Here is a 12,793-nt window from a genome sequence, read left to right as displayed (position 1 = left end):
TACAATATGATTGACAGTATCATCTGGATCCTTAGCCTATGTGGCTAGTTTTGGATCCATACCAAAACTCTCGCTGAGCGTGTTTCTTGTCACTGTCAATACAACCTATGCAGACCACTGTGTCTCCTCCTCGCTTCGTGTCCAAGTTTTATACATAAACACGTAGGCGCTATGACTTTACCTATGACTGCTTGCAGCGGGCGCAAGAACCATAGAAAATCACTTTAGTGTACCCGCCTCGATTGTTGCCCGCCAAGATCACACACCATAGCAATATCGAGAGGATGAAGAAAGATAAAATTGATCGTGGTTTTGGCAAGTTAGACCCTAGTATATAGTTAGCGTTAATCTTTAATTAAGTTTAATGGTGTCTAAACTCTATAGCGTAATCAAGCAGATATAAAGACGAAATATTGTTGTTAGTGTTACCTTGTATTTGACAAGGCCTTGATGCATGCCCTGTCTCGACTCCCAACCCTCAGCTCTTATTCCTGGCGCTGCGTACGCGCGTAGCTTCTGAGGTCTTTTTTGCTGATCAAGACATCAGACATAATGGCACCATATCTAATCCAACTGCTGAAAGGGGATGTTTTGCTCGTTGAAACAGTGCCTACGCTTGGCCCTATAGGGCCGGCGTTAACATGACAATTCCATGCCAATACCATTCCTTGTCAAGCTTCGTCAGGGTCAAGGCGGCTTTGCACCCTCGTTGTCATCTAGATCAGCCGGCCATGAATGGTTGATGATGACAGTGATGTAGAATCGAGCGATAGGAATGGCTGCTTTATACCGCGGTCCGTATAGTTCAATTTTAAGTGCGCCGCGAGAGTTTTGTTTTGTGGCCCCCTTGTTTTACTGCGCGGTGATAAGCGCGGATCTACAAAGGAACAGTCGGAACTCGCTACGCTACGGAGTACTGTAACGCAGCAAAAAAATGAAAATAAAAGATAACTGTACGTTGTGTGACGAATAACTTTATTATGGGGAATCATCTCGAATCCAGGTGACCTATGATGATGCCGAGTGGAAGGTGCTAATCGTCATAGCGGAGACAAATGCGGATACGTGCCACATTATAATTATTATTTTGTATGAGAAACATACATGCATACAGAGAGAGGAGAATACACATGGAGGAAGCATGCAGCTGCCGCCGAGAAACAGCACAAAGCCTGCCTATGCCCTTTAGAAAGGAGGGTATAGAAACGGAAGCCTAAGGGAGGAGGAGGAAAGTCAAGAAGAAAGAAGCAACAAGATGACCGGCCAGAAAGACCAAATTAAAGCAAGAACAAACAGTAAGCGAGTGCAGTTTCGATTTGCCTCCGTAATCAAAGTGACGCCCTCATTGATTGTCTCCTTTCTTCCTCCTCTTACTCACTTTCTCCTTCGTAGGGTAGCGCACAGGACGTTTTCCTGGTACACCTCCATGCATGCATTTCCTTAACTTTCCTGTCTTTCTCCTATGTCCGAAATAGGCGGTATGTGCAAAAGGATCAAATAGTTCAAAGATAAATTCAATTGCTTACTCTTACGTGGACAAAGACTGCCACAATGAAAGACTGATTTGTCCCTTTATACAGGCACAAAGCTTCCGTCTCCGGACAGTTTTAATTATTGTGAAATTTATGTTTCCTCTCTGGTCGTTCTTATTAGTTGAAAGAGTGAATAAGTAACCAATACGCAGCTTAAACGCAAGCTTTTATCAGTTATTTAAATTCCTGGTTAAGTACATGCCACTTTAACAAGCCGGATGTTTCTATTCAAGACATAGCCGAACTGCTTTGTGATGTTCTATGTAATGTTTTTTTAATGAAAACATTTCCATAAACTCTGTTAGTTTCATATACAGGCTCTTATGACTGAGCCCTTTCTTTGTTAAGACAGGAATGGGATGCGAAGGGCCAGTGACGCTAACCGAAAGAAAAACATGCATTGCCCTTGGTAATACAGGTTCACCCAATGAATGTGAGGCTAATTAGTATGAATTAAATCGCTGTCATAATCTTTGATTAATTTCGCCGCTAGTGGCCGTATCTGCAGAGATTTGACAAGTTTTAGACCGGATAAACTCCACATTGAATAAACCTTTATCCACTCGATACAATTGTTCCGTAGTTGAAATTCGTGTACATATAGAATTGATTGGTTAATATTTTATTAATAAGACTGAATACATTTTGGCTCAGTTTGACAGGGGAGCAAAGGAAAATAAAACGTGTACAAACACATAACACTTCACATCTCCACATAGTCCAGCCTAACGCGCAATTTCCTACTATGAGAGGACCGGACAGTTTTGGGTGTGCGTCGTCACTGGGTAGGTTTCACTCTTTGAAAGACATGGTATCAGAGTCCAAGTGATTGTCTCGTTTATATTCCAGGCCAACGGGATCCCTGTATGTATATAGCCGACGTTTCGTTGTAGGGCTGAAGCCTGTTGTGCAATGCACTCGCCCTTTCTTTTTCTTTTTTTTTACGTCTGGTCACCGCCAACACTTTGTAATGTCGGGTGGGCGTTCTCTTTTTGGCCTGTAGTTGCACCAATATCAGTCAGTGTGATTTCAGTGCGGGCCTTGAGTATCAACACTTGCGCTTCTGTACGTAAGCCGTCTAAAACAGTATCTCGAGCACGACAGGTACAGTTTAATTTCCGGCGCATCCATTTGTGGTGGTTAATGCTGTGCACAATGCTTTCTCATCCGACTCATAGAGGGCGTTAATATCGCTCTGGTAGTACTTTTGCAGCGGCTTTCTGCAAAGCTTGAGCGTGGGCGTGACCAGTCCCGTGTCCGGCGTCCACTCCTCGTGGCACAGCTTCACCTTGCGCGGCACCTCGGCCTTCTGCAAATCGCACGAACGCGCGTAGTTCAGAATCGACTCCTGGGCGGCGCTAGCTACTTCAGCGTCGTAGCACAGTTCTTTGATGGTCACCAAGTGCCCCCTGCCGAGGCGTCCAGCCAACCGGCGCAGTTGATCGTAGTTTGGCGATACGAAGGTCACGAGGTAGGTGTACATGGAGTTGCCGTACGCGAAGGCGTTTTCGACGAGGGGACACGACTTGAGCACGGCCTCAACGCGCGCAAGTGCCACGTACTCGCCGTGCTGAAGTTTGACGATATCCTTCTTGCGGTCGATGATCTTGAGCGTACCGTCGGGAAAGATCTCGCCGACGTCGCCCGTGTAGAACCAGCGGATGCCGTCTTCTTCTCGAAACGACTCTCGCGTCAGTTCTTCGTCTTTGAAGTAGCCCTTGGCAACGCACGGACCTCCCACGACGACTTCACCACGAGGGTTGGGCCTGTCAGTGTTACTGTAGCCCCCTTCCGGCCAGTCAACCAGGCGCAGGTAGCAGCCGGGCAGAGGGGATCCGACGCGGCCCGCACTGGTGACCCGCTGATCCATGGCGGTCGTCACGCAGCTGGTCTCGGAGAGGCCATAACCCTCGACGACCGGACAATTCAGGCAGGCCCGGAGAAACCAGCGCGTTTGATTGGACAGTGGGGCCGAGCCGCTCACAACGTACTTGGTTTTGCCGCCAAGAATGCGGCTTGTCTTCTTGAAAAGTAGGCGGTTGAGGATAGGAGTATTGAAACCGAGGTCCAGCCAGAAGCATTTGTATTCAACTGCGTAGTCAAACAGCGCCTTGAACCAGGTGCCTTTGGAAGCGACCATTTGGATGATTCCTTTTCGGATACGGTCTGCTACGAGGGGAACGCAAGTGATCTGAGTGGGCTTCAGAACTGTTGCGTCTCCGCGACAGCTCGGAGCGATGCCGCTTGAATTGTCGGTGAGCGTGAGAGGAGACGAGTATCCTATGCGTCCACCGACGCTCATCAGTAGTATCTCGAAAGAAAGTTCAAGCATGTGGGCGAGCGGCAGGAAGGCGATGTAGGTGTCTTCGCTCCCTCCGGCCCCGTAGCCCTGGCAGAAGAATGCGAAGGATCTCGTCGTCGTCAAGAGATTGCTGTGCGTAGCCATGACACCTTTGGGAATTCCTGTGGATCCGCTCGTAAACATGATGATGGCAATATCGTCAGGCTCAGGTGGGCACTCTTCCATGTAGCACTGGCTTCCCAAGGTTTGAAGTCTAGAGAATGGCATAACCTGCAGTAGAACGGAAGTCTACAATTAGAGTCGACCGAAAACCTTCGGCTTCAGAGAAATCATACATCCATTTCTTTTTCTTTTTCTTTCGCGATGGAAGCCGCACATGGTAGCTTCATGCAATCGCTTTGTTCAAATTACTTCAGCAGAATAAGCGGGCGCCTGCCACAGGCCAGTTTTTTTGGTCCTACATGCTCCTACATCGCTTATGCCTCGAGGTAACCTGAATGCCTTACTTTTTGCATCCTGTAAAAAAAAATGACGAACGTTATGTGAGTGTGCACACCGACGGAGGGATCGAACCTCTATTTTCCAGCTCAGCATCTCATTGCTCCAAAAGTCTCACCATTAGGTATCGAAGTAAAGGTAATGGTATAACAATGTTTGTAGGAGGTTAAGAAAACGACAGGACGAGCGCTTTTCTTTGCTTTTGTGGTTTGCTCACGCTACCAATGCCTTACCATGAGCTACGAAGGGGCCCAAACCAAACCTTTACTCGAGCTAAAGCTTGCTCTACAAATGTTAAAGTATGCTACTTTTACTTATCCCTTCTGGCAATTCAGCCGACGCCCTAGAGCATTCACTGGATTTTATCAGCTCATTACGTGGGAACAGCGTCATCTAAGGCGCTAAAACTTTGCCAACCAGTGTTTGTGATTTGTATGCTATGCTGATCTTCCTCTTTACTTTAAGGTCACGGCTAGCCCGTTCTGATCATCAAATTACGTTGTCCGGCTGATACGGCCGAGAAAAAGTTAACAATGCTCCAAGTTTGAATTAAGGATCTAACTCGATGCTGGGCGAACTTTTGCCCAGAGGGACAAGCAAGTCCTAAATTGCAACGATAGCGGCGTGCACAGTTGTCGATCGTCGAATTCAGCTCTTATTCAAGGAGGCCACTATTTATTTATGTTTAATTTGAATGAGCGACGCATTTATTTTGTGAGTGCACTCGGGACTTCTCTGTGGCAGTGTTTCAGCACATAGAGAGCGCATAGGACAAAACAAGGGGACAGGACAGAGTGCTGTTGAGCGCTATCTCCCGAATATATGCAAGGACCGAATAACGTAAGAGAAGATGACCGAAGTAAAATGAGCTAATCGCGCGCGTATGCACCATCGTTCTCCGCATACAAAGTCGTTCCCTGTCAATTAACCGGCAAACGTGTTTTTGTCGATAGCACAATGAACGGTATGCTGGCAGACAAAGTCCCCGCTTTCTCTATATAACGGTTTTTTTATTTTCTCCTCCGCTGTTTACTTCTTACTTTCTTTTTCTTTTCAATCGCGTGTTTTTTTCTATGCTTTGTGCATGCCGGAACACTACCACGTAGGGGCTTCACCACGTAGCCCACCAGCGAGCGTTATTGAAGCACGACAATACCTCGATTACGCAGAGATCCATAAAGTAGCATGCAGTGCACTTGCCTGAGGACCTTGAGCTAAGGGTGCTTTACGTCTGGAGTGAGCGTCCTCCATGTAGACAATGTGCGTAAGTGACGGCATCTTGTCCGCTATGCTTAGCACCCGGGGCAGAAGTTCCGCCGAGGTGACAAGGTGCGTCACCTCAGTCCTGTTCACGGCACTCGCTATTCCTTCGTTGCTGAGCGTCGCGTACAGAGTGACTAGCGAGACGTTGGTCCGGAAACAGGCCTGCGCTGTTATGAACCACTCGGCGCGCGTCTCGGCGAGGATGCCCAAGCGCTGACGGGGCTTCAGGCCTATCGACTGTAGGCCGCGAGCCGTCAGGTCAATCTTCTCGTCAACCTCCTGATACGTGAGCCACTGGTAGTCGCCAAGAACGAGCTTCTTGAAGACATTGCCGCTGGGTTGCTTCACTTCGATTTGTCCCAGGATGGGCCGAGTTCCTAAAGCGGGTCGATCCGGGTACAAACGAATGGCTTTGCGGGTAGCTTCGTTCAACGTTTGGACACCTTTCAGGCATTCTATCTCGAGCTTTTCCGGGTGCACGTATGGTGACGATGGGTCACCCTCTTTGATAGGCTTGGCGAAGCACATTCGTTTTTGCTTCCAGTAGACCCAGGGCTTTTGAAGTACAAAATAGATAGGAAGGGTGATGACGTCATAAACAGTCACAAAGACTTTGACGACAAAAAGAACTAGGTTGACCGCGAAAGCAGACATGTTTTCACTGTCAGCTGTGCCTCTCTGTGAGCTGTGAGCGAGAAGGTTTTAGCGCTAAGATAACTGAAGCCTCATCGCAGTTTCCGCGAGTATGGCCTTATAGGATGGTTTCACGTTTCACAGCAATGACATTGGAGAAAGTTGAAGTGTTCATATGAAAGAAGGATTCAGTGCTTAATTCGTTCAGTTCATTCGCGGCATGTCTTCTTTCCGCAGCATAAAAGCCCCTTGGTAGTTAGACGAAGTCGTTTCTTGCCACCTCTCGTGGTTTCCTTTCAGCCTCTGAGCCTGCGAATTCAAAGAAAATTGGTCAGCACACTTCATTTTTAATGTTTCTTTTCTCTGTTAACATATTAAAATATTTTTCCGAGTTCTAGAAGAGTGTTACTTTGCCATTTCGCGGGATGGCAGGGATTGTATCAGATCAACAGAAGTACGCGGAGCAATGTGTGATTGTTGCATGTCATCTTTATAAATGAAAGAGAAAGATTGTCATCTACTTCCCTTGCACGAAGGTGCAAAGGAAACCATCGATGTTGAAGCAAAATTCATGCTCGTCCGGGATTAGTACCCGGTCCTAACGCCTTTAGGGTACGGTCGCTCTACGACCTGAGCTGACCAGGAGGCTAGCAGAACGAGGGCGAATTAATCAACAACTCAAAGCACAAGGACACTAAATATGACAGATCAGTTCAGCGGAAGTCCGCAAGGTGGAGGAAAGTGCATGAAGGTGCAGAAAATTGGAATCCACCCGTCTTGCAGCACGAAGCTACAAAAGAAACCCATACGTGTTTCTCGGAAAAAAAGCCTCGCTGTTGAAGAAACCTTCGCCCCAGTCCGAGATTTGAATACCTCGTACACCTTTATAAACGGTATGCAAGTGACTCGTCTGTGCAACAATCCTAAAACCTTTCTGTGTCCTATTCCGCTATTTGTTTGTATATATAGTTCCGTGATCTCTCCATGACAAACATCAGGTTACGCACCGAAGTGCTTGGGATTTTTTTGCGGACATGACGTTCACGGACAACACGTCGCTCTATAGACTGCTCGTTTCTTGGAGGCAGTAATTAAACAGGCTGGAATGACGACTGCTGAGAAGGTTTGCACTAATTTTCAAAGTGCACGTAACTTTAAGCGAAAATGGAGCTGTACGGAAGGCTCAGCGTGGTTACAAAAAGATGAACATCGTCCTTTCTTATTGCGCCCATCAACGAAGGGCAGGTCATGTAATGACAGGCGTCTTTCCATCTAAAGTCGCCACCTACTATCATTAACCGTGCTCAGCTTTAAATTTTGAGAAATAAAATGGCATACCGTGCCGACCTCGCCGATTGCCCGTAATCGTCCACAGCACTTGTCTTATCGTAGTGCTTTTTAACGCTCTCTAAAATGGCGTTAAAAAAACTACGAGAAACATTGAAGCCTTTACGGAAATGCCGACTTAAAGTGAAGCAATTTAATCACAAAACTAACCTGTAAATATTACGTTATCGCCCGGGACAGTGGCAGAAAAAAAATAGTCTTGAACCTAAAGCCAAAAAATAAAAACAACGTACTGGAAGAGCGTGGTGAAGATGAAGCCAGCTACCGAATTATATCAAACTACCCACAATGAAGTCAAAATAAAGGAGTTTTATATTATCTCAAGCGCTGGGCCCTGTTAAATGCCAGATCAGTGTTTCTGGTATCGAGAATGCGGTGTTATGAAAAGGGTATCCCGATGACAATTCGTGCGTTGCGTACGTAAATCGCACACGAACTGTTGACCATGCTTTGTTAGCATGTAGAAGCACCCATGAAGAGGGAAATGAAAATTTAGTGACTGTTGTGAGGGGATTTTGTATTTAAGCGGTGGATGTTTTTATAAGTATCGTTCAACCTCGCAAGTTTGCAGAAAACAAAGCTACCATGTCTACAACTTCGTAAATCAGTAAAAAAATATCCCAATTCCATAAATTGCCTCCTATAGTACATCAATGACAGAATGTTGGATGTGTTACACATGGCTCTTAAGTACACCACTTATCTGAGTAGAGCTTTTGCGAAACACTTGGAAGCTTCGTAACGAATTCACGTATGACATAAATGAGTACGCCGAATTTCTACACCGAACTTAGGCCTAATAGACCTAACCTACTACATCAAGATCGCCCCAGTGGTTGTCTCAGGAAGCATTTCTGAGTTTTGCATGTGATCTGAATAGGTGGCATTGGTGTGTGGCTCGACCTAAAGCTTCCTCTTAGAAATCAAGCATCCAATACTCACGCCTGGGTTTTTCCGGCACACAGCCGGTATAAACATGCGCTTCTACTTGTATTTGCATCACACGATCGCAGGCATTCCAAGTTCCCACTAAATTTAAATACGCGAAGCTGTTTTGCAATGCGGCCTTGAGAAAATTGAAGTGCAGAAGGCCGTGTTTTGATGGAGGCGAAATGGAGAAACGCCCGTGTACCGTGAATTGGGTGCTCGTTAAAGAACCCCAAGTGGTCAGGCTAAATCCGAAGTCGCTCGCCTCATTATCATATCGCAGTTATAGTACGTTAAACGCCAAAATTTATGTTTTTTTAGTTGACGTAGATAATCGTCCTCCACAGGACGCGTCCTGCATGTTTTTGCATTAATGCTTGCCGTATATCCTTATCTCAGACTTCATTTTGCCTACAGATTCATTTGCTTGCACCACTTTCAGAATAAAGCTATCTGGGTGCCTTTTTTAGAACCTTATGGTATTAATCAATCTATCCTTCCCGCAAGCGAACGTTACGTTTAATCGTAATGTTCAATATATATATATATATATATATATATATATATATATATATATATATATATATATATATATATATATATTATATACACGTAATTTAGAAAGAAATCAAAAGCTAAATTTGTCAGTTTTCACATTACGTTTTGGTCGTCTGGGCCGCGCCGGGTAGCATGTACAAGCGATCCGATCTGTGTACATGGGTCCACCTTGTGTTGTGGATGTTGCTGCGACAAACTTATCGTTCGAGAAGCTACTCACTAGGCTCACCGCCAAAGGGAAAACGCCGTCAGCAAGTTTCTCGAATATATCGCATAAATACACCATACACGTAACAAAAATTCGCAGCTGTTGGCGTCTAACAGGTGGATGCTTTCTTTTTTCTTGCCATCTGTTGCCGCAGACCGCAAATATTGACCGCATTTATGACGCTTTTTATGGTAAGGCTGTTTTCAGCGAAGCTGACGTGGTTAAACGCACGGCACCCGTTCATTTACTTAGGAATTCGCCTATCTGTGTTCGAGAGAGAGAGAGAGAGATAGCAAGGAGAGAAAGGCAGGCATGTCAACCAGACGAGCGTCCGGTTCGCTACCTTACACTGGGGGAAGGGAAAGGGGGAATAAAAAGAAGAAAGCGGGATAGACGGAACACTGTGTTTGCACGCGGCAAAGCGCCTGGACATCAGTCGAGTCCAAGCAAGTGCTCCGCCGATATGTTAGGCTGCCGTCATTCTGCTGTCTGAAGCTAACCTTGGTGCTTCCCCATAGCTGGTGGTGCACATTGAAGTCACCAGTGAAGCCCAAGGAGCCGGTGGGTGTAAGCAGTACGTTGCAGTGCGTGGTAGTATGTTGTTAAACTAAACCCCAGCACTTTGACTTCAGTCAGAATAGGATGATGCGGGTGAGCCATGATGCTTACTCAAGAGATGCAAGTACTGAATTGAGAGCACCAGCACTTGCACTGCGCTTCGAGCTGACGGAGTTTGAGTTTTCTATCACTCTGTGGTGCTGGTTGGTTTATTTATTATTTCTTTAGCCATGTCTTGATCTTTGTAAAACTCTGGGCTTAGAGCTTAAAAAAAACATAAACCATAGTTCGTTGTTTTCTGGTTGAGCGCAATTTGCCTGCCACTGCAGTCTTATACGACACAGGAGCCCACGATAGTGATGATTATTATTTATTAAGTTGCAGACGCTAGTGTTCACAATATTCACGCTTAGGCCGCTACTTGCGAGATATTTACAAAATTAGGTTTTCTTCTGCTGCAGACACCATCATGTTAACAAGTCAGTGTTGGTAGGCACTGGTTGTCTGCTTTGTTAACACAGTGTATGCTGTGAGTTTTCGTTTACAGTTCACTGGCTCGAATAACCGCACTCGGACTGATTTTATGTCCAGGCATGTGGCTGCATGTGCCCTTTTTTTATTTTTCCAGTAAACAATTTTTCAGACATTGCATAACTTGTTTATGAGAGCTTTTAAAATAAAGTTCATTGCCGTTATAGTGGCGCCCATGCCATATGAATGTTCCTTTCGGTCTCGTCAGTGTCGCTTTTTTTATCCCTTTCGTGTTTATTTACACTGACCTTCCAGAACTTGCCCTCGGTTGCTAGTACATGTGTACGCTGGCACGGACGGGGCTAGGACGGTGCTCGGGCCAACAGGCATATTCCATCGAGCGGTATAAACAAGCACTAGAGCCGGACTAAGACCGGAAATTATTGCAGAAGATGTACAGAAGATAGAAGAACTACTGCAGAACATAGGTTACCCACAGGCCCACTCACGCATGCGCACATATGCAAGTATTGCTCGCAGTAGTAGTGAAAGTGTAACGTATCGAAACTGGAGCCACATTCACATTGGCGCACTGAGCAAAACGCGGAGAGCTCGGTTTCTTCCATCTACCTTCGCCTGATGCCGAATGTGACACTTGTTCGGAGCCGCGCAAGGCGTGTCGGTCGAGTTTCAATACAGAAATGGAAGCGACAGCTTCTGGCTCAGGCATGTCGGTGGTGTCAGACGTGAGTCAGTAAGCGACGTGATGTAGCAGACGACGCCGTATGGGATCCGGACATGCTGCTCACTCTCAAGTGTGAGATGAGCAGCGAATGTGCGGTGAGCAGCACGACCGCACCACATACCGCGTAGTCTGCTTGATCACATCGCTTTGCCGGCAACTGTCCGGTGCGATCAACATCGCACAACGCTTGCGTGGAGGTCAGTTGAAATAGTATTGTTGGGAGACAGCGCTGCAGGGGTGCGCCAGATACGCAACTGGAACACGAACATGAAAGCGTGCAAGTTCGTGCGCCACGTATACGTCTAGTATATCTCCACAGCGTCGTATCCAAATAACGGTCGACGCGCCTGTTTAGTAATAAACCACTGCAGAATTCTCAGTTATCAGAGCAGCTGCCCGTACTTGCGTCTACCGCGTCCACGATGAGGGATGGCGGAAACGTAAAAGCCATGTTTTCATTCTCTCATGCCGTGTGCTTTACTATTGCACGGCCGGGGAACAGGCATGTTGACTGGCCGTTGATTGCGCCGAGGCTGATATTTCGGTATTACGAGTCTTATTTTGCATGTGTGGAGTCTTGTATGCGTTTCGCGTAATTCATTCTGTACACACAAACACACACATTGCGTTCATAAGCAGCTCTAAGTGCTCATGCCTCAACACTTCGTGAATTCTTGAACCTACTGCAATGCTTGATGTTGACTCATTGTTGAATGAGAAAAATACAGGACAGCGGCTGGCCGCTGAGTTACCTTAGAGTAATTCCACCGAGTCCAAGCACCATTACACACAAAGTTAGAACTTGTTAGCTTGATTTCTGGTCATACAGATTATATTCGTAAGACGAAATTAAGTTATTTGAGTTACTGTAATTACTAATTAATGAGTCATTGCTTTTTCGAACTATACAAAAGTCAAACCCAGCTGCAGCATATCAAAAGCGCTACTATAGTCATTGGGATAAACTTCCCACGCTTAAATTAGCATTTTAGGTTATGAAAAGCAGCCTATAAGAAGTACTTCTACGGGTGTTTCGGGTTTAAACACGTGTAGAAGCTGGTCATGTTTGAATTTAATATCCTAGCACTTCACTGGAAAAAACAGTGTAAAAGAAAGCCAGTACTATAGCTTAGCACAACCCTCCCTTCTTTCTCAGTACTAATGAGAGAGTAACACCAACCTATACTTGTCAAAACGTATGTCATTCTCCTTGAGCATCGTTCAGATGCTATTGATAATCTACTCAGTACTTTATTTCTCAAAGACTGATGCTGCTGTTATAATTCGTTGCATTGAGGCGTTTGTCAACCTTTTTCGAAAACTTGCATGTAGCTTGTTCTCTAATGCGTAGAATGTTTTTTTGACAGCCATGTGACTTTTAAACAAGCAAAGCGTATTTTTAAGCCCTTATTTTACAATTCAGTCGTAATTTCATGCTCCGCCGTATTGCAACAAGCGAAGGGAAATGTGGAGCCTTTCAAGTACTGCTCAGTATCTTTTTTCTTTTTTTGATGCCCCTTCGATCTTGCGAGCGTAAAAGGTTTCATTCATTCATTCATTCATTCATTCAAATGTAGTGTTAATGACGCATCCCTTTGCAACACGCAAAAGTTTGTCCACAGCACGTTTTCAACGCAAACCCAAGCAATGACACCAACACTACATGACTATTTTTAAGGTGAAATAATTCAGCGCAGACACCCAGCACAATCCACAAAGAAAAGATAAGAAAAGCACTGGCACTGGTGCTT

General features: G+C 45.7%; 1 protein-coding gene and 1 pseudogene across 1 annotated transcript in view; one reads left to right on the top strand and one right to left on the bottom strand.

Annotated features, from left to right (window-relative positions):
* The window catches only part of LOC135897540 (HEAT repeat-containing protein 5B-like), a 389,157-nt pseudogene that overhangs the window by 89,297 nt on the left and 287,067 nt on the right, over positions 1 to 12,793 (top strand).
* The window catches only part of LOC135915660 (uncharacterized), a 44,018-nt gene continuing 33,363 nt past the window's right edge, over positions 2,139 to 12,793 (bottom strand). The window contains exons 4-5 of the mRNA XM_070521217.1: positions 5,533 to 6,288; positions 2,139 to 4,104 (exon numbers count right to left, since the gene is read on the bottom strand). Coding sequence (XP_070377318.1) covers positions 2,644 to 4,104; positions 5,533 to 6,288 — 2,217 coding nt within the window. The 3' untranslated portion in view covers positions 2,139 to 2,643. The remainder of the gene's footprint in view (positions 4,105 to 5,532; positions 6,289 to 12,793) is intronic.

The sequence above is a fragment of the Dermacentor albipictus genome, chromosome 7 (genome assembly GCF_038994185.2).
Source record: "Dermacentor albipictus isolate Rhodes 1998 colony chromosome 7, USDA_Dalb.pri_finalv2, whole genome shotgun sequence".
Taxonomy (NCBI): domain Eukaryota; kingdom Metazoa; phylum Arthropoda; class Arachnida; order Ixodida; family Ixodidae; genus Dermacentor; species Dermacentor albipictus.
This window is presented reverse-complemented; position numbering and strand designations above follow the sequence as displayed.